The sequence below is a fragment of the Microtus oregoni genome, unplaced genomic scaffold (genome assembly GCF_018167655.1).
Source record: "Microtus oregoni isolate MIOR12 unplaced genomic scaffold, Mior012 000046F_ref0000063, whole genome shotgun sequence".
Taxonomy (NCBI): Eukaryota; Metazoa; Chordata; class Mammalia; order Rodentia; family Cricetidae; genus Microtus; species Microtus oregoni.
The window spans coordinates 16214905-16237142 of record NW_024543220.1 but is presented as its reverse complement, the minus strand read 5'-3'; the positions used below and the strand labels follow the sequence as shown (position 1 = coordinate 16237142).

At 48.7% G+C, this 22238-nt stretch overlaps 1 protein-coding gene across 1 annotated transcript; it reads left to right on the top strand.

Annotated features, from left to right (window-relative positions):
* Positions 1-9363: 9363 nt before the first annotated feature.
* Positions 9364-12589, top strand: Tff3 (trefoil factor 3). Its single transcript, XM_041635028.1, has 3 exons — positions 9364-9521; positions 10723-10869; positions 12404-12589. The coding sequence occupies exons 1-3, from the start codon at positions 9371-9373 to the stop codon at positions 12415-12417; spliced, it is 312 nt and encodes a 103-aa protein (XP_041490962.1). The 5' UTR covers positions 9364-9370; the 3' UTR covers positions 12418-12589.
* Positions 12590-22238: the final 9649 nt, after the last annotated feature.

Genomic DNA, 22238 nt, shown 5'->3' with positions numbered 1-22238 from the left:
GTGGGAGGCATGCCAGGTCAGGAAGCGTAGACACCCTGGCTCCTCATGCTCCCCAGTCCTTATCACTCAGAAGCCTCCTAATGGCCCACGAGTTACTTATCAACTCTTCTGCTTTATGGTTGCATTGTTTGCCATATGCCCGGGCACACAAGAGTATCAACTATAATCTAAATCTAAATATATTATAATATAATCTAAATGGCCCTCATAGCAGCAGAGGGAGCCAGTCCAGGATCCTGCCTGCTGCTGCTTTGCCAGGGGCTGTTAAGACAGAACGGCAGGCAACTGCACAGCCTTGGAGACTACGTTCTAATCCCCAGGAGCCCCACGGCTGCCCAGACAGGCAATCGCTGATAGCTAATGTCTGCCTCAACAGTACCACAGGGGCACACACTTCTGATGTGTGTGCTTTGGGCCAGGCATCAATGTTTATTAGCCAAGTGTATTTCTTCTGTTCACTGTACCCCCTGCAAAGGCTACCCTCTGTCTTGTGGGTCACTAGGGAGGTGAGCCAGGAGCACCATTAGATGATGCTAGGGAGAGAACTCAAGGACAACAGAGGCCAAAGCTTTGCCCATGGAAGGAGGTCACTGTGGCGGGAAGAGAGGGCCTTGACCAGCACGGTGAGGCAAGTCTAACTGTCCCTAGTGTTAAGTCTGTGTGGAGTTTGCTACACAGGGTGGCCATAACCATGATAATGACAGTGGTGTACTGGTCTCCTGTCCACGGTGTGGCTCTTCCACACAGCCCACCACCATTACGTTTTATCTGACTATATGGAATCAAGTTATTAAGCAAGAATTAGTTCCAATATTTAGTCCATTTACATTTGGCAAATTAAGTAAAATTCTTTACCATTTATCCTGTCTTTGTGAGTCTAAAGTTTTATATTTAATTTATTTTTTATAATTATAACTATCTTTTTAAAACTCCATTAAAGACTCCAGTAGGATATAATATTACCTAAGTAAACAGGAAGTACATTGTAAACAACTTTTAAAACTCTAGAATTGACAGAGATATCTTGTTGCCTGGACAGTCACCCAAAATTCTTAGTTATATTGTGGGCACCCAACTTCAGCCTACAGGCCCATAGTGTCTGGCAGACTTTTTCATGAAGCAGGAGATTTCAAAGACAGTTCTGCTTATATTGACAGCTTGTCAGTCACTTTCTTCTGTGACCTGCAGAATGTCTGGCAGACTCTTTCATGAAGCAGGAACCCTGAAGGACTGTCTCACCTTCTTTAGGCAACTTGAGCAGTCATTTTTCTGTGGGTCCTGCAAGTCTAGTTCATACAGCAGTCCAGGTAAGAGCAATTTCTTACCCAAATGGCTGGCCTTGTCACATTGAAGGCAAACTTCATAATAATTTTTTTTCAATGCCCATCAACCTCTCTGAAGTAATTGGTGCTGCCAGAAGCAGACAGGTGTCACTGTCATAAAAAGTCTTAAATTTTTAAAACATTCAAATGCCATATTTTGTGCACCCTTGAAATATTTGAAGACTATCTAACCATCTGAAATATAGCTCTGTATATCTAGAAAACCTAACTAACATGACTACAAGCTTGATTGTTATAGATGACCATCTATTAACCTGTATTTTTAATTATACATTACATTTTTAAATGAGTTGCACAAACACAATACCTTGATCAAAAGCAGAAATATACATATAACAAAATCGACCTTAAATTTGTATCAGTAAACCAAGATCCATACCAATGCAAAGTATTCATCTCTATAGCATATCCCCCTTTAAATGTAAACAAACATTGATAAACAATCATTTAGGGAATTTAGGCATTGTTCTCTAAACTACTTCCTGCTCATTGGGGTTCTGTTAATCAGTCGGTCTATGTTCCCATTAAACAGTTTGTAACACACTGCTCACAGACCTCGTGTAAGTGCTCTGCCTCCTTAAAGAGCCAGAGCTGTTTGTGCAACTAGCACGAACCAGGAAGCCCTCCCCTAAAGAAGCTGTGCAATCTTTGCTGCCAATGCTGAGTCAGGAAGACCTCTCTTAAAGGACTGCAGCACCTCTACTCACCAGCAGCAAAAAAGAAAAAAAAATTCTGAAAAAAAAATATGGCTACCAAGAAAGTGTTGGGTTCCTATTTTTGGGGTCTAGAAGCCCTCTATAGTTTTAAATTTTTTTTTTTTTTAGGTCTTATGTGGATTCATGCCCCACTTTGGGAGCCATTTTTTAAGTGGAGGCTGCTCATTTGTTTTCTGGCCACCCAGACCCAAAATAATTACACAGAAACTATATTAATTACAACACTGCTTGACCCATTAGCTTAAGCTTTTTATTAAGGAACTCTTACATCTTAAAGTAACCCATTAATATTAATTTGTGTATTGCCGTGTGGCCGTGGCCTATCTACCATCCAGCGTCTGTCTCCTTCAGTGGTTCCTGGGCATCTCCCTGACTCTGCCTTCTTTTCTCCTCTATCTCTGCTTGGAATTCCTGCCTTGCTCTATTCTGCACTGCCATGGGCTCAAAGAAGCTTCTTTGTTAATCAATGGTAATAAAACATATTCACAGCATACAGAGCACCCCACATCATTCTGTGAATAATTAAGTTACGATATTATCATCCAATGAGATTTTTTTCCCTGTCTTTCTCCCGTCAGTCATCACGGTCATCATCTTCCTCTTCCTATTCTTCCTTTTCTCCTCCTTCTTTCACAACATAATTTAATTATAGCAATACAATTCACATATAAAAGGACAATATAATAGAATGACTCGATATAGTTTTAGAACCACAAAAAGGGGGAAATTTTCAGGTTCTAAAACCCCTAGGACAACTTTTTTTTTTAATATCATTTTCTAAGTGAGCCTGTATGACAAATGTATCCAGTGACTAGTCATATCTAGTTCCTATCACACCAATGATTCCTAGAATGTAAGAGGAAGCCCAACTTGGTCATTGACATCCATCATCCCCAGTAGCAGCACCAGGGCATACAGGAGCATCACTTCACTAAACAAAGGTGAGATACACAGGCCCTAACTTCTGCGTCTTGACTCAGCCTGGGTCTTAGCTCTCCATACCGTCCCATGTTCCGTGCCTTAGCAGCATCTCCTGTTACTTTCCTTCTCTTGTCCCTCACACCCCTTCTGCTCAGCAGAGCCAGCTCAGAGCCATTTTGCCTCTGCCAGATGAAGTGATATGCTAGTTCCAAGACCACAGAGCCATGTTCTTCCCTTTCAACCCACTGCGCATGTTGGGAAATGTGGCCCCTCCATCCTTCCCAATACGTCAAGCCACCAAGGACCGGGGACTCTGTGGGTGGCCTTGCTGCCTGGGGTGGGAATTTGAGTTGCCCCTCCACAACCAGCATTTTCTCAACAGCTCCACCAGGTCCTTTCCGTATCTTCTACAACAGCTGGCGGAAGACTGTGCACCTGGCGATGGCTAATAAATATTGACTGTTTGTCCTTTGCTCAATAGTATTTCTGCCTGCAGGAACTCAGCAAATATTAACTCACTGGGAAAACTCCCCAAGACATATAAAAACCAGTTGGTCACAAGGGCTCTGGGAGTGTGACTAGTCTGTGATGGGCCTTGATGTGCGGGTGTGGAAAATGAGGTCATTAGGGCACAGAGACCATGCCGGTACATATGGACCCTAGACCTCACAATTTGCTTCAGTTCTTTGGGGGGGGGGTGGGTATCCCGTAGGTAAGTAAATGCCAGGAGAGAAAGCATCCTTGGGGACACGGGCATGCCAGTGAGTGGGAAGAGATTTAAGGTCGTCTCCTGACGAAGTAAGCGCCACACAGCAAAGAGCAGCCTCCTGGGGGGTGAGAGCTGTGAGGTGACTCTCCCACAAGCAGAGGAAGCCAGCAAACAGGCCCTGCAGTCACTAGAGGGCTTGGTCCCTCTGGCACACCCTTTCTGTGGCTGTGAAGTTTTGGCAGCCCACACCTTTCCTGAGGCTATCTGTGTATTCAGTCTCCCTTGAACTCAAAACCCTCTGTCTACTGTGCTGTAGAGCTGACCGTTGCGGGCACGGCTGGAGAAGATTCTGGGACCGGAGTGGTGGATTTTGTGAAAAGCAAGGGATCTCCCCCACCCCCACCCCCGACTCCTATTCTACATTTTATGAAGCTCATAGTTGGCATTTGTCCTCCTGTGTCAACAGGCACTCAGCAATCACCTGCTTGCTCTTGGGACAGTGAGCAGCATCTTCCTAGAACTCAGAACAGCCACCCTGCTTTGCTCTGACACACTAAGATGGCTCCTAGCAAGGGTGACACACCAAGAGTGCACTTGGTCCACAGAGTCTCAGTATGGAAGGTTATCCCCTCTCCCACCTCCTCACGACTTGCTAAGCCATTCCTGCTCCCCTGCTCAGGAATGGCTCCAAGCAGGCTCTATGTGTCAGCTAATATAGTCAACAGTAGGAGAGTGTCTTAGACATACACTGTTGGCCAGTTGCTGTGCAAACGTCACACAGGGCACTCTCCTACACAGACTAGATGGCACGTCCAGTCAGTGTGTTCTGATGAGATGAGCAAGCAAGGCTAGCACGGCGTGTTAGAGAAAACCCACTCTTAGCGGGAGCAATACATCTGCACTGGTTTTATGTCAACTTGACCCAAGCTGGAGTCACCAGAGAGGAGGGAGCCTCCATCGAGAAAACGCCTCCATAAGATCTGGTTGTAAGGCATTTCCTTAAGGCTTGGGTCTCCTCCAGCATCTTAGAGTTATATCTGATCCTGTTTTCATCAGAATCCATTGGAGAATGGGATGGTTTCCTTTTGTTTCTTGGTCAGGGATCGCCTGATTCTGAAAGTTGGGCGTGTTGCACACGATGGCAGAAGAAAGGAGAAGTAGGCTCCTTTTTTTTAAACTTTTTTTTCGATTAATTATGCATGCATATCTACGTTCATACATACACAGAGACACTCAGACAGTCACACAGCACAGACAGACATATTCACACACACAGACGTGAGAAAATATGCCATCTTACAGCTTACGTCATCAAGGGAAGTCAAGACAGGTGTAAACCAAGGCAGGGACTTGCAGGCTGGAGAGACCACAAGGAGACAGAAGCTTCCAGGCTTGCTTCTCCTGGGTGACCCAACTTGCTTAATTGTATGGTCCAGGCCCACCTGCCTAGGGATCGTACTGTCCACAGTGGGATGGACAACCTGCAGTTAAGAGAAAGCCTCACAGACATGCCACAGTGAGGAGGGGCAATTGGTCAGCTGAGGCTCCCTCTTCCCAGGTCTGTCAGATTGACAACCATTTTCCTCTTCCCTCCCTAGCACCGGCTCTGAAGACACCGTGACTCATTCCCACACTTACTTATCAGCATTACATGGTAATGTTTGCTGGCTTTGTAAACTATAGAAATGACATGCAATATTTTCAATTTATACTCAGATTTAATTTTTGAAATTTCTTTTATTTCAATAAAAGTAGATCTGACACATTCACACGAACATGGGTCTAACGTGCCTTGGAACTGATTCTCCGTTTGACCGGCAGTTAGGTGTGTTGTTTTCAGTTTCTCCCTGTTGAAACACAGGCTTTTCCAATGTAGGTTGTTGTTAATGTGCCTGGCACGCTGGGAGTCATTGCACTCTTGAAGCACGCGCACCTGCGTGCAGGGAAGGGCGTGTCAGCTCTAGTTTTGTGGTTCGGAACTGCATACTGAGGCTGGGTCTCTTAGTTTGTGTTATAGTGTATTTCCCCCCCCCCCCTTTTTTTGTCTAAAAAATCATGTTGTGTTTCCCCTAGTTTTAGTGTAAGTTCTTTACCAACTCTTGACCAATGATCTGGGTTTCAAGTATTTTCTGTAAAAGTTCAGAATTTCCATGCTCCCATGGAAGCAGGCAGCTTTAGAGGACATGGGGTCATTCAGTCATTTCAGAATGAAAAGTCAGTGTAGTCACCATGGAAGGAGAGGCAAAAACAGACGTTTGATGGCGTGAACCACCAGAGGGGAGGCCACCAGAGAAGAGACTACTAGAGAGGACCCAGCAGAGGGGAGGCCACTGAAGGGAAGGCCTCCGGGGGGGGGGGGGGCGCAACAGAGAGGAGGCCAGCAGAGGGGAGGCCAACAGAGAGGAGGCCACTGGAGGGAGGTCACCAGAGGGAGGCCACCTAGAAAGGAGGCCACCTAGAGGGGAGGTCACCAGATGAGGGGAGGCCAGCAAAGCTAAGCCTTGGAAAGCACTAGTGGTCTTGACTTTCCTGCCTGGCGCAGGAGCTGACGTGAACTCAGAGCCACTGGCTACTGTAGAAAGGACCATGAGAGGCAGTTCACCTGAAAGAGACTTGGCTCTCCAACCCTGAAGCCCATGAGACCAAGATGAAGGTGTTGGCAGAGCGTTGTTCCGGGCATGGACTTTGGGCAGGAGACTTCGTTTTGTTGAGACAGAGTCTCACTACATAACTCTAGCTGTTCTGGAACTCACTGTGTAGACCAGGCTGGCCTCAAACCCACAGAGATCCTCCTGTCTCTGCCTCTCGAGTGCTGGGATTAAAGGCGCGCGCTACTACACCCTGCTCAAGATCAGGGGACTCTTTGCAGCTCTTCACTCCTGATAGCTGCTGCTGGCATTCCTCGGCTTGTGAACTTGTCCCTCCTGCCTCTGTCCCCTTGTTCTGCCATCTTCTCCCAGGTTTCTGCTCCCATTGCCCTGTCTCTGTGTCTTCTCCTCCTCTTAAAAGAATGCCCGTCAGTAGGACTTAGGGCCAGCCTTCCTCCTGTTTCATGGTATCACTGTTGACTGAATTACATCCACAAGGACCCTATTCTAAACCAAGTCACACGCTGAGGACACTGACCAGCCCCGCACATGTGGACACCATCTTAGTTCAAATGAAGTCTGGTGCCCTAGAGAGACAGTGGCTCATCTGGGTTGCTGGTGGGCAGCCTTCGCGCAGAGGGGTTTCCGTTCCAGCGCTCCAGGGCTCTGATCCCACAGCGCAGCTTTGCTTTCGTGAAAGTTTGAGAAAAGCCGCACGCTTCGGGTGCCTCCTGGTCTTGTAGGGAAGGGCTCTTGGCTTCCCTGAAGATTCAAGGTCACCGCAAGGCCTCGGACTGGCTCTCCTGAGGTGATTGCCGTCCCTGTGAGAGCCGTGAACCTGCAGGGGAAGGGCGGGGCCGTGTTTGTGTTGTGGTGTCCTGCTGCGCAGCTGTCAGCTACCGTGTTTTAGATTTATCTCTGTTCCACAAGGTGTTCCTGGAGGTGATTCCCTGCCACAGCCCCACCCTCTTACAGACGTCGGGAGCTAGGGATGGCTGTGGCCAGTCCCCCAGGGCGGCCAAAGCCAGGGCCCCAAGTATTCTTTAGTCTGAACATCATTTTCCCAGAACAGCAGGGCCTGAACCTTCCTGACCAACAGTGATGGGTGAATCCTGTCTCCGTGCTCAAGGCAGGAGACTCAGCCCTATATAGGGCTGATCACCATCTGCAGCTGGCATGTCACATTTGCAACTGTCACCGAAAGATGGGGCAGCCCGGAACCAGTCACGGTGTTTGCATCTCCAAACATCTAGGTTCTGATGACTCAGAAGGGCTGGGAGGCCAGAGATGCATTCACAGGGAGGGAGGACCACGCCTGGTGCAGCTGCAGACCAAGTGACAGGTGGCCAGCATGAATTCCTGGCGACGCTGCCTGGCTTTTGCCTCCTTCCTCTACCTAACTGCTGGCTCAGATAACCGAGAGTGGTAATCTGAGAGAAGGGAGGTGGTACACCATGTTCGGCCTTCACCTGCCTCAAGGACTACATTTGTGGGATGCTAATGAGTATCGCTAAGCGGGCAGTACCACCACAATGCCCTTCTGACCCTCGCTCATCTAGTGAACTCATGCCCAGGCCTCAAAACCCAGGTAGTTTACCTCATCCCGACAACACAATCCTGACAACTGTATGTCACAATTCCTGCCGTAAGGCTTTTCGGTCCTCTGAGGGCTCTACTGGGTGTCATGGGGTCTCAGTATCTGCTGGCTGCGTCTGGTCTTTGATCTAGGCTCTGTGTGCTCTAGTCTCTCCGGGCTCTGTGCTCTCCCCATGTGGGAGACGGCATCTCTGATGCCAGGACCAGTTTGCAGGCTTGGACTTGTCCATCAGACCTCAGACCTTGCACACTGGCCAGTCAGTGGAGGATGACTTCTGGACACCCCTCTAGGGGCCCATAAGACACCCAATGTGGATGCCAAGTGGGAGCAGTCAGATGCAGCCATTTTGTGGGGTGATGAACAAAATGTGCTGGAGGGTTCTCAGGTGGTTCCTGTTAAAGCCTATGGATGCCAAAATGCCGGTCAGTGAGGACCAGCCTATGATGCCACACTGCCGGTCAGCGAGGACCAGGCAAGGAAGACCCACGCTGAGCTGATGGCTAGCCCCAGCTGCTGGAGCAACTTCAGCGTGGCCTCTGATAGGCCTCAGTTTCTTCCTTTAGGAGCGAGGTCTTCCCACACCAGCCTCATCCTCACAGGCTGCTCAAGGACAGTTTCCAATGTCAGCGTCAGCCTCTTATTAGAAGTAAGGCAAGGCGAACTGGACACAGACAAAGAGTCTGCACCTGCTTCGGTTAAAAGCTGCTTAGGAAGGGGCTGGAGAGGTGGCTCAGTGGTAAAGAGCATTGACTGCTCCTTCAGAGGACCAAGGTTCAAATCCCAGCATGCACACAGTGGCTCACAGTTATCTGTAACTCCAGTTCTAGATGATCTGATGTCTCTTCAGACCTCTACATGGCCCTACATACATGCAGATACACACACACACACACACACACACACACACACACACACACACACTTAAGCAAGTACATTTTTAAAAATCTGTTTGACAGTGCTGAAAAGAGATGTCTCCAGACAGGAAGGGGGCTTTCTATTATTTGATTTTAAAAAAACTAAATGTATACTACTTTTATCAAAGTACACTGAATAAACCTATCTTAGGGATTTATTAAAGTATATAATAAAAATAGCTTCTCTGGGAAAAGTGCAGAGCTAGAGTTTCTGCCTTTAAGAGTGATAGACAGGGAGGCCCTGAGACCTAGCCTAGGTCACTTGTGTTTCAGGTGTTAGTGGTGCTATGGACCTAGTGGCCCAGGGTCCTCTGCATTGCTACTGTGAGGTGGCTGGGAACGCAAGACTAAATGTCCCTCGCAGCCTTACAGAGCGTTCTTCCAGACTAGGTTCATACAATGATTGACAGACCCTGCTTCCAGGCTGCCTCTAAAGTGACTGTCCTCATCCCCACCCATCCCCATTACTCTCCCCACCCTACTCCATCCCCCTGACTCAGGATGGGGGAGGAGTCTTCTGGTATTTCACAGGAGAGAAAGTGGTGGAGTCAGAGGCCAGAGTCCACAGAACCCAGCAAACATATGGGTATAAAAGGGCCTTGCTTGAGCCCCTGCACATCCTGTGTGCTCATCCTGAAGCTTCCTGCTGCCATGGAGACCAGAGCCCTCTGTCTAATGCTGCTGGTCCTGCTAGCTGGCTCCTCTGGGGTAGCTGCGGAGTACATTGGCCTGTGTAAGTACCTATCTGGGTCCCTCAGTACTAGGCTAGCACCTCTCAGCAGGGGAGGGACTTAGCAACCTGCCTACCTTCTACATCAATTTCATACTTAGTTACCATTCACTGGGCACACATCTTCTTGGAGCAGTCCTACAGTGTGCCTCTTTCTGTCCCCATTTCACAGTCAAGTTAATGGGGGCTCAGAGAAACTGAGCATACCCCTGCCCCTCCTCAGTCTGTAGCGGGGTTGGAACTGAGGCCTGGGTAGGAGGGCTGGCAGGTGCTCATCCCCTCTCATTTCCTTCTTTGCCAGAGATTTCTGAACAGGGATGGTCTTTCCACACCATCCTGGCAAGTTGCCAGAATAAACCAGAACCGGTTGAGAAGGCAGTAGAAGCTCCAGATGGTTTATAGAAACCAGTGAATCACAGGGCTGGGTGAGAGGTGGCCAAGCTCAGAGACCTGGGGTATGACCTTTGCCAGGTCACCCCTGACCAGGGTGAAGACAGTAGGGCCCCTAGGGAGCTATGAAACCCCGTAGACTTGGGCATGTAAAGGCATCTGGTAGCTGGAGTAGCCAGGAAAGCATGATGGCCCCGCTGCAGTGGGGGAGATGTGGAAGGCGGTTGGGTTTCCACTTTCATAGGGAAAATCAGGTAGCCGGTGAAAGGGGATAGGCTTTAGAGGTACATAGGGATAAATAGACAGTTTTGAACGGGGAATTCTGGAGATGGAGGAAGCTCACAGCTGGGACAGGATGAGCTAACCAGCATGTGGTGGAGAGTGACTGCAGAAGCATTGTTGGCAAAACTAAGACTGTCACAAATCAAGGCAGTGCCCGAGTACAAGATGGGGTGTCTGGGGACGGCAGAGGGTGTGGCCTTCGCCACAGCTTCAGGTGTTATCTGATGGCATTCTTAGCTTTGGGGTTGGTGGCGCCTTAAGCAACACATTCCAAGGGTTTCACCTGAGAGTCAACAGACGCTAGTCAGCTGCAGAGACGGGCGAACTAATGACAGCCCAGGAGGATTTTAGCTTGGTATCCCCACTCTCGGCTCAGTTCATTTCATAATGCACTGCTTTTCTTTAGACATCCCCTACGGGCAAGACTGTCACTATCATTGAATTCAGGAGGAAGGGTTACAGGGTTCCACAGGAAGCAAGAAAGCAATCCTGAATTTGTAGCCTGGGCACTGATTTGGTTTCATTTGGACAGCTCCAAGCCAGTGTCAGGTCCCAGCCAAGGTCAGGGTGGACTGTGGCTACCCCAGCGTCTCCAAAGAGGAGTGTAACAACCGTGGCTGCTGCTTTGACAACAGCATCCGGAATGTGCCCTGGTGCTTCAAGCCCCTGCAGGAGGCAGGTAAGGTCAACCAGCGATGCCCAGGGCAGCCCTGTCCTTCCATGTAGCTGGGCCTCTCAGGACACCAACACTGTCACTATTCCTTGGTGGAGGCCTCACAAGGGAGACCTCCTATCAGGTATTTTGGATCCAGGGCAGCCAGTGATCAGTGGCTGGTCCTTTCTATAAAATATAAAAGTGTAATCTGAGGGCCAGAGAGACGTCCCCGTCAGTAAATCGCTTCCCACACAAGCGTGAGGACATGAGTTGGATTCAGGAAATCGTGTCAAAAAGCCAGGTGCGGTGGTCCATGCTTGGACCCCCATCACCAGGGAGGCAGAGACAGGCAGATATGTGGGGCTTACTGGCCAACTAGCCCGGACTAATTAGAAAGTTCCAGACCATCAATAAGCAAGGTAGGACTAGTGAGATAGCTCAGCAGATGAAGGTGCTCACTGCCCAGCCTCGTGACCTGGATTCAAATCCCTAACCCCACATGGTGGCAGAGGAGAACCACATGGTGGCAGAGGAGAACTGATTCCACCAAGCTGACCTCTGACCTTCACCTGTGCACTGGCTTGCCTCCCTTCACATATGCACACACACAAGTAAATAAATGTAGATATATGCACACATACACGCACACACATCAAAGCAAATAGCAGCTTAGGAACAATGCTTGAGGCTGACTGCTGACCACCCCTCCCCCAACACACACACACACACACACACACACACACACACACACACATACATGGTGCAAACTGGTGTAAAAAAGGAACACTGCATGGCTGTGGAAATGGATTAATTTTGAGCCAATGTTTTAGCAAACAGGCCATCCATAGTCCCTTGTCACCTAGGACATGCTCGCCGCAGACCACAGGTGACTGTGCTTGTGCCCTGGCTCCTGCCCACTAGCCTGCCTCTCTTACCCCCTCCCTGGGTGGAGTGGGTTGTAGGGCAAATCCCTCAAGAATCCCTGGGTAGGGCCATATGCAAACAGCAGATGGCCAGGCACCTGGGTGGCTTGCCAATCCTGTCTTACCAAGGTCCAATCTACCACATCTTAGGGGAGCCATCCGGTGTGAGTCATCTGTCACTTCTGAATGCTGGCTCACCTTCTAAGAGAGTGTATCTCTCCGAGGGATTGTCCTGGGCTGGCACCCAAAGGATCCAGATGTGCTCTTTGGCCTGGGTAACAAACGGCTGAGCCCCAGCTGAACAGAGGCATCCCATGTGCAGCTCCCCACCTTCGGCAGAGCCAGGAAGGAGAAAAGAGTATGGTCAGGAGTAGTAACAGGGGCTGGCCGCTGCCCCATGATTGGCAGGTCACTTGCCTTTGGCTCCCTTCTAGGCACTATGGCACAAACCTCTGACAGGACCACTGGGGTGCAGTTAAGTGCTTTGGTGATGTCAGGGAGGATGCAGAGTGCCTCCTGCAGGCTTTGGGGGACTCACATTCCCCTGAGACCAGGGAAGAAGGCCACCGGGTACTGGTTTGGGAAGCCAGGCAGCCCTGAGAGGGGATGACCTTAATCCTTTTCTTTCTTCCCAGAATGCACCTTTTGAAGCCGGCCAGGCTCTGGGAAGCGACCTTTGCACCCCGCACACTGGCTGGCGGTGGTGGTCGAGGGCAGCCCTCATCCCCGCTCTGCTCTCTCTGCTGCTGCCCACATAGAAGCCTGGAGTCCTGACGAATAAAGACCCCACACTCAGCACAAGGCTGCTCTGATGGCTGAGACCTCTACTCTTGTATTTATTTCTGCGTGTCACTCTTAGGGGGTGCGAAGGGGGAAGGGTCACACTTCACGGAGGAGAGAGTGTTCCAGGCCCATGGGAAACTGATCCTGAGATGCTTTAACACACTAAGAGACTCAAGCCAGGAGCCCCTGAGACGAGTGTTCTAGTTCCCAATAATGTTTTCAGGAAACACTCTACCCTAATCAGCTCAGGGGAGGAGGGATTTATCTGGCTTACACTTCTGGGTCACAGTCCCATCACTGAGGGAGGTCACAGGAGGAACTTGAATCAGAAACCAGGAAGGATACCTCCTGCTGGCACAGTTGGACTTTTGCTCAGTTGACTTGCTTTTAAAGACCAGGCTCACCCACCTAGGGAAGGTGCCACTCACAGTGGGCTGGGCCCTTCTACATCAATTAACAAGTAAGACCATCCTTGCCCCACCCCCAGGAAGGTCAATCTGATTGTCATGCCCTCAATTGAGACTGCTGTTTCGGTATTCTAGACAAAAAGAGTTAGAGCTAACTAGAACAGCAGGCAGATGGAATCTTCTACAGCACACTTCCTCTCTAAGAGGAGAATAAACAACATTAAAAACCCAAGAAACAAACAAAAACAAAAAGCAGCAAACAAAAAACCCCAAACACCTCTCCTACAAGATTTAGAAATCAAGTCTTTTTTGCTAAGAAATCAAACTATGAAAACCATCTTCTATTACGGCCTGGTTTGTGTTTATCTACAGTCACATTTAAGATCTCCACATTGTGGGTGGTCACCCCCTTTTCTTGGAATGGACACAGAGCAGTGGTCTGCATCTCATTTTCTTACCCAACATCCACTGTGGTTTGATCCACCCTCTTCATTTCTTGGTGTGAGTTTTCTTTGCATCATCTTTGGGGAGGTTTGGGGGTGGAGGCTCCTACTTGTGCGGCATGGCTGATCCTTAGCTCTCTGCCCACAGGGGACCCCTCAAAGGCCCCATCCTCCATGCCCCATTCACACAGCCCAGTGGTCAGAAATCATTGCTTCTCACTGAGGTGGGCGTCAATGGTTTCTTCTTCTTGGAAAAGGCCTCAGTCCCCCAGACACCCTGCTCTGGGAATGACGCTTCAACGTGATGTCGGGCAAATCACACTGAGAGCACATCAGACTGTGCAGTGACTGTGACACCCAGGACACACAGGGAAAACACGGGAGCCCTCCCCTTATAGGACCATCAGAGCAAACTCAGGAGACAGGAGTTTGAGCCTGTCTGCTAGGCAAAGGCCCTGCCTCCTTGGTTCCTATTTGCTTTTATAAATAAAGGTTTATTGGAAGCAGGGCCAGGATTACAGTGTAGAAGTGGGGCACTGTTATCCAAGTGCAGAATTTTGACATTTTGTCCATTGTATATATCTTTATTACTTTTAATTTTTAAATCCTGATATTAATTTGATGGCTGGGTTCTCTGTACATTTCCATGCAAGGTGAAGACTTTTTACACAGTACTTCACACTGGTCCCCACAGGCTTCGTGACCTTGGACTTGGGGCCCTGACCTTTAGAGGTCTGGGTGGCACATCAGAAGTGAGATGTCACTGCCCTGTGTGACATAAAACAGGATACAACAGAGAGTCTTTCTGTAGGATCCAGTCTTTGTTTAGAACCCAAATTGACCATTCTAACTGTCCACTTGCCAAGCTTAGGAAGGGCAATTTAGATTCAGGTCAGTCTTAACTACTAGGCTGTGTCTCCAGCCTGAGTTTCCATTGTAATGGGGATCTGAAGGTAGCAGCTTGACCACTGAGCTCTCTGATGTCCCCTGCACTCCTGTGGTCTATGTGCCTGGCTTCCTTCACCCTCATCTCTGCTCTGCTTGGTGAAGGAAGGAACGCAGGGGACTGGTCAATGGACCCAAGCATAATGGCAGCTTCTTGAGTGTCCCATTGCAGAGGTGTCTCCTCGGTGTCAATAAATGTGGTTAAAGAGATCCTGGAGAATAAGAGAACACAGTGACGGGGATCTCCACGAGGGAGTCAGCAGTGCCTGGTTCTGCTGTGGTGAATGCCTGGAGACGGATGGAGAAGCTCCAGGCTGTGGTCAACAGGGAGGACCTTCCAGGCTGGCAGGTTCTCTCTCCTCACCCACAACTAGGATTGTCAGCTTTGGTTGACTTTGCAGGTTAAGCACCCCAGTCCCTTAGAAAACCTCTTTGGCGTGTAAAGTCTGTGTTTGCATTACACAAATAAAATGCAAACCCCGTTCCAGACCAGCTGTTTGTAACGGTCTGCAGGATCTGAACTTCCACGGTTCCAGCTTGACTGTGGCAACTCTTCATCCACACTGGCCACCTTCCTGCCTGAAGCTTAGAGAAGAAAACTGGGTCCTGTTGCTCTCTGGTTTCTAGTCACTGTCCCTCTGAGCAGAGCACCCTTCTCTGTGGGGCAGGTGAAATGGAGTCCTCTGCTCTCCTGGGTGCAGCAGTCTTGGCCCTCATCTTCCTCTTACTGCAGCACCCGCCCATCTCTCTCTGCCTGGCTCTCCCTGTCCACGGGAACTCAGGATGCTGCCCCTTCCTCAGGGCCTCGGGTAGGGTGGTGTGGGCTCAGCTGAAGGCAATTTGGCTACCCTCCAGGAGCGTGGCATTCACGCTAGAATTTCTGGGAGTGTCCTCCAGACCTAAGTGAAGGCAGCTGTGAGCCCATCTGGACTGAATCAGAACCTTGGATAAAACTTAGACGGGTTCACAGCGCCCTCTGCTGGCAGCCTGGAGTGGCGGCCGCTCTTCACCTCTTGTCATCTACTCTCCAGCTTCCCAAATTCCCTGCCTCCTGCCAGAGTCCAACCCTGCAGCAGTGATTCCTTCACTGGCTTTGACTATGTGGTGTCTCTTAGTTGGGAGTGTAGACCCCAGCCACCAGGCCTGAGAATTGTGTTGGTCTGGACCTGGACTCTCAATTCCAGCAGGCCAGGTAGGGGTCAGGACCACTCCCACAGAATATTTAAGTGAACTCCCAAAAGAGGAACATGTGGTCTCTTTTCCTTCCTCCTGGTGGTCGTGTTTGTGGCCTCCCTCTGGGCTACCCAAAAGTGCAGAATTCCTATTAAACCTGGATATCCTTTAATTTGGCTTTTTGTGATTTAACTTGATTGGTATTTTGCATAGGGAATTATTCCTAACATCTTGGAGGTTCCACCAAGATAGGGCAGGCTTTTTCCACGTGGCCCTAGGCCAGATGTTGAAAGCCCCCTAGTTTACAATCTGAGCTCTCCACACCACAAACTGGCTCCTGGCTTCAGCAACTGTGTCTTGGTGAGTCCCTTTTCTTGTCTATGCTATAGGGTTTTTGGGGAACCCATTTGTACTTATTTTTGTCATTTTTTTGATTCCTGTTGAAGCCGCGAGCTTGCACCAGAGGTCTGATTCCCAGCAGTGGTCAGACTGGCAGGCCGGCCTTGGCTGAGGTGGAGATTTGTTTGTTTTGGGACGCCAAGCATTCAATTTGTACGTCCCCATTTGGACCTAAGAGCCATTTTGGCAGACGCGCTGGAGTGGACTTAGGTCCCGTTGTTGGGCATAGACTTTAAAATGGGCACTTGCAGTTCAAAGCCAGATCTGCTGTTGTTCCTAGAACTCCTCTTACAAAATCTTTTTAAATTGGGCTTGTCTGTCCAATACCATCTGTCCCAAATGGCTAATTTCCCTAAGATTTGGCCTCAACCATCCTCTGGGACCTTAAAATTTTTTGCCACCACAAAGACAAATGGACAGAGCTTACATATGTCCTTGGGCTCTGCACTCTCACCCCTCCCTTAGTAGCCAGTGTCTCACAGCACCTTGCTGCCAGAGGCACTGGCCCCTCTCCCACCCCCTCAATCCACACTACCCAACTCCCTCCTGTGGAGCAACTTTCTCAGTGGCCCTCTCCTTTCACGTCTACCCCCTCCCTTGGTTCAAGGTCAACTTCCACCTTCCCCTCCCCATCCTACCTCGTCTCCCTACCCTTGGACCCCCTCTGTGAGCTGAGCTAGCTCCTCCCAATCCTCCCAAGTTCCCTTTTCTCTTCCAGATCTCTCTCAAAAAGAAAAGCGACTAGGTTCCTTTTCTACTAATCCTTCTGCTCACCCATTTTATTTTTCAGTCAGCACCAGATATTAGGAAAGAGTTAAGAAAGGTTGAGGAGGTCCCCAAACCCCTATATGGGAATTGGTGAAAATGGCCTTTAAAATTTTAATGCCCAAGAAGCTTAGTCTTCCCAACAGACAAAGCTACAGCAATCTATAGGCCCAGGCCTTAGCAGCTGCCCTAAGGTCACAGGAATGGGGACAAGGGAAGCCAATTACAAGGCTCTACCCTGACAGAGCCCAGCCTAAGTCAACCTCACAGGCAAACTGTTTCAAATGTGGCCTAAATGGTCACATGGCACGATATTGCATTATGCCTCCTTGAGGTTATGCCCTATCTGCCAGCAACCTGGACACTGGAAATCACATGTGTTTCAGGTATTTATTAAAGTGTAGCTAATATAAAAATGGCTTTTCTGGGTAATGTGTAGAGCTAGAGTTCTGCCTCTAAGAGCGCAGGTGAGGGAGACCCTGGGACCCAGCCTAGTTGTCACATGTCTTTCAGGTATCCATGGTGCTGCAGACTAAGTGGCCCAGAGTCCTCTGCACTGCTCCTGTGAAGGGGTGGGGAACACAAGACTAAACATCCCTCAAAGCCTCACAGAGCCTTCTTCCAGACTAGGTTCATACAATGATTGACAGACCTGCTTCCAGACTGCACTCTAAAGTGGCTGTCCCCATCCCCACCCATCCCCATTACTCTCCCCACCCTACTCCATCCCCCTGACTCAGGATGGGGGAGGAGTCTTCTGGTATTTCACAGGAGAGAAAGTGGTGGAGCCAGAGGCCAGAGTCCACAGAACCCAGCAAACACATGGATATAAAAGGGCCTTGCTTGAGCCCCTGCACATCCTGTGTGCTCATCCTGAAGCTTCCTGCTGCCATGGAGACCAGAGCCCTCTGTCTAATGCTAGCTTGCTCCTCTGGGGTAGCTGAGGAGTATGTTACCTTGTATAAGTATCTATCTGGGTCCCTCAGTACTAGGCTGGAACCTCTCAGCAGGGGAGGGACTTAGCAACCTGCCTACCTTCTACATCAATTTCATACTTAGTTACCATTCACTGGGCACACGTCTTCTTGGAGCAGTCCTACAGAGTGCCTCTTTCTGTCCCATTTCACAGTCAAGTTAGTGGAGGCTCAGAGAAACTGAGCAAACCCCTCTCCTCCTCAGTCTGTAGCGGGGTTGGAACTGAGGCCTGGGTAGGAGGGCTGGCAGGTGCTCATCCCCTCTCATTTCCTTCTTTGCCAGAGATTTCTGAACAGAGATGGTCTTTCCACACCATCCTGGCAAGTTGCCAGAATAAACCAGAACCGGTTGAGAAGGCAGTAGAAGCTCCAGATGGTTTATAGAAACCAGTGAATCACAGGGCTGGGTGAGAGGTGGCCAAGCTCTTTGCCAGGTCACCCCTGACCAGGGTGAAGACAGTAGGGTCTCTGGGGAGCTATGAAGTCCCACTGTTCCAGGCATTAAAGTTCTATACAAAATCTAGGAGGTTGAACCAGGTTGAAGTTTCAAAAGATCCCTATGGACCCTGGGTCAATGTCTGGAGTAGCCAGGAAGGCATGATGGACACCCTGCAGTGGGGGAGATGTAGAGGCTGTTGGACTCCCAATTTCATAGAAATCATTTAGCCGGCGAAAGGAGGCAGACCATGTGGATAAGTAGACAATCTTGAACCAGGAATGCTGGAGATGGAGGAAGCTCACAGCTTCCTCCATGTATGAGCTAACCTCCATGTGGTAGAGAGCTGCAGCAGAGACACTAGAATAGTCCACATGGCCATCTTCCCCACGGCAGGATACCTCTGGGGACACTTTCCCCTGCGAGGGGACAGTTCTTCTGGATCAAAGGGAAGGGAACCTCATTTTGGGGTTCAGGGATCCCTCAATTCCCAGGAGCTCCGAGACCTGGAGGGTATGTAGATACATAAATGATTTCCTGACCTTGTGAGATGAAAGAGTCAGGCAAAGGGCGCTAGGGAAACAACCAAGCTCCTTGGGTTAGCATTCAGTAGCGCCTGTGAACCACAGCTATCCTTCCAGATCGAAGAGTGTGCAGCCAGTTCAAGGCCATCTTGGGCCACAAGGGATCCTGTCTCAAAAAGCAAGGTGTATTCTGAGTCAAATATGAGTGACTACAGAAGAGTTCAGGAATAAGAATACAGAAATGTACATTCCAGAACGAAAAATGTAGAAATAAAAAAAAAATAGAGAGTTATAAACCTAGGAAAATGAGAACAGACTGTTGACAGCTTTTCCAGTAGCTTGAGGGTTAGCTATTAACCATGGGTTACTTGGCTTTATAAGCCACAGCTCTGTCTGCAAGGCTGAAGCGGCCCTCTGCAAACTGAGGGTCAGCTTTTAGATAGCCCCTGGCCACGCATGACCAACAAGTGACATGAGCTGAGTTAACCTTTAAAGGATGGGATGGACCTGACTTTTTTGGTTGTGCATGTACCCTCCCCTGCTATGCAAAACTGGCAGTGTCAGGGGAGTGGAGAGCTTTGGTAAGCTCCATCACAAATTAGTAAAGAATACAAAGATGCCAGTAAAGTAATAATACAGAAGCATAGGATAAAATCGGGAGGGAGTTCCTGTGAATATTGAAAATTGCCTGTGTTTAATTTTCCACACAAATTTATACCCAATACAAAAGGGAGAAGAAGGCAACAGAAGATTTCTTTAACAAGATACAAAGTTTCTTGCTTCAACACTTTGAGACATCAAGTCATTAGCATTCTGTTGTTTAGCCAGTGAAGCCACCCTAGACCAAGTATGCTGAATCCAGCCACTCCCCAGGTCATCTCCTAATACAAGAAAGGGAGCAGAAGTCTGCTTGCATGTCCTGATCATCTGTCAGGGTAAAATGGATCTACCTGTGTGGGCCATCTTAATGTCCAAAGAACCAAGATAGCACATCCTGAGTCAGGGTAGGTAGTCCTGGTTGTCAACAATTTTTAGCAACCTCCAGACACTCTGACCAACAGACAAGGTGGGAATAGGCTTACATTTTTTGGTCTCCACACTAAATACAAATACTAGTTTTAAATGAAAAACCCTGTTAATGAACATTATTAAAAAAACAAAAAAAGCAATTTGTATGAGTTTTACCTTGAGATTGTAAAAATTCATTTGTTTATTCCTAATGCTTACTTCTTGCTATAAAAGGTGGAGTTCATCAGAGAGAGTCCATTGCCACAGCTACAGAAGTCTGATTCTCCTGTTCTGGTCACAGTTATAGCTAAGAAGCTTTGTGTGCCCTATGGAAATTTTTTTCTTTTTCTGGAATAAAGTTTGATTCTGGTTTTAATAGACTTTGGTAGTCCATTGCCCATCTTTTGCAAAACAAGGACCCAACAGCTTTTTACAGGAAACTGTCCCTTCTACCACACAAGTGACTACAGAAGCTTTGTTGAGAAAACAAAGATGGCCACAAATCAAGACAGTTCCCGAGTACCAGATGGCATGTCCGGGGACAGCAGAGGGTGGGGCCTTTGACACATACTTCTAATGTTATGTGATGGCGTTCTTAGTTTTGGGGTTGGTGGCAGCTAGGGGTCTGTTGAGGCAACACATTCCAAGGGTTTCACCTGAAAGGCCAAGGATGCTAGTCAGCTGCATTGACGCGTGGACTAATGACAGCCCAGGAGGATTCTAGCTCAGGGTCCCCACTCTCGGCTGTCAGTTCATTTCATAATGCACTGCTTTTCTTTAGACATCCCCTGTGGGGCAAGACTCTCACTATCCCTGAACTCATCAGGAAGGATTGAAGGGGTTCCACAGGGAGCAAGGAAATAACCCCAAACATGTAGTCTGGCCGCCGACTGGGTTTCATTTGGACAGCTCAAAGCCAGTGTGTGGTCCCAGCAAACCTCAGGTTGGACTGCGGTTACCCCGGCATCCCAGTTAGGCAGTGCATCTACCGTGGCTGCTGCTTTGATCCCAGTATCCGTTATGCACCCAAGTGCTTCATGCCTCGGCAGAACCCAGGTAAGGTCAGCCGGTGCTGCCCAGTGTCACAGCCATCTCTTTGGACATACACATCTCTCCTACACACGGGTCTCTCTTCTACATAGCTCCATCATCTGTATCTCTCTATCCATTCAGCTACATCTCCTCTCATTGCTCTCTCTCCCTGCACAGTCAGCTACACCTCCCTCACCGTGAGCACGCACGTGCATGTGCACACACACACCTCACATTTCCCCCCTTCCTATTTCTCCTCTCTAGCAAAAGCTTCTGGACAAACATGACTCACATTTTCAGGATCATACAGCATTTCTTGAGTAAACAATAAGAAACAGAGCCATATGGATCACACAGATTCACTCAGGTTAGGGGTGTCATGCTGACTGGTCAGTGAGCAATGCTTGACCGTGCATATAACTCTGAGTGGTCATGGTTCACAGACAGAAAGTGACATTGAAATTTAGGACTTAAACAATAAACAGCTAACTGAACCTTGAGGTTGAGAGTACATGCAGGAAGTTCATTGCTGAGAAAGTTATGTCTCCTATAGTTTCTTTGTGTCTTAATTTGAGACAGCAATCAACATCTTGGACATTGTCCTCTGGTATTCGTTTCCAGGGGGAGCCAATTTGCTCTGAATTTATTCTGAAGTCTAAAATTAACTTTTTTAGAGACTGAGAAAACTATTACTTTCTTATGTCAATTTGAGCAATGGAAATGATCCTAGAATTATTTCTATTCATCAGAATTATACAGATGAGACCAAAATCATCTTCCTAACCATACACAGCTATATGTGTATCCAGTAGAAGAAATATCTATATGAGATAAATACACAAGCAGTGGAAATAATACCCATAGTGGTTATTACAGAAGAAATATATGCGCATAAGATTACACAGTTATTTATAGGCAGTGGTCCCATAAGCCTTGCTCCATGAGATTGTCTCATCAGACAGTTGTAGGTCTAGTGGGTCAAGCTCAGGATTATCAGTTCTCACCTGTCCTATACTCTCAATGGCCTCTTGTAAAGCCATTGTACCAGCAACTCTCAGCAGCCCAGGGCAGTCCAATCCTTCCAAGTGGCTGGGCCTCAGCAGGACAACAGCGCTGTCACCTTTCCTTGGTAGAGGGCTCCCATGGGAGACCTCCTATCAGGTATTTTGGATCCAGGGCAGCCAGTGATCAGTGACCAGTCCTTTCTATAAAATATAGATTGTGTTCTGAGGGCCAGAGAGATGACCCAGTCAGTAAACTGCTTCCCACACAAGCGTAAGGACATGAGTTGGATTCAGGAAGTCGTGTCAAAAACCCAGATGTGGTGGTCCATGCTTCGGCCCTCATCGCCAGGAAGGCAGAGACAGGCAGGTCTCTGGGGCTTGCTGGTCACCTAGGCTAGCCTAATTGGTGAGTTCCTGACCAGTGAGAGAGCCTGTCTTCATAAGCATGGAAGGACTAGTGAGATGGCTCCCCAGATAGAGGTGCTTGCTGCCCAGCCTGGCGACCTGGATTCAGTTCCTGAACCACATGGTGGCAAAGGAGAACTGACTCCACTAGGATGTCCCCCTTCCTGCGCCT

What these genes read in the sequence shown, in the direction of transcription:
- Tff3 (XM_041635028.1), top strand. Translation starts at nt 9,371, where the DNA reads ATGGGTATAAAAGGGCCTTGCTTGAGCCCCTGCACATCCTGTGTGCTC. An exon ending in TGCGGAGTACATTGGCCTGT is followed by an intron (nt 9,522 to 10,722) that starts GTAAGTACCTAT and finishes TCATTTGGACAG; the next exon opens with CTCCAAGCCAGTGTCAGGTC.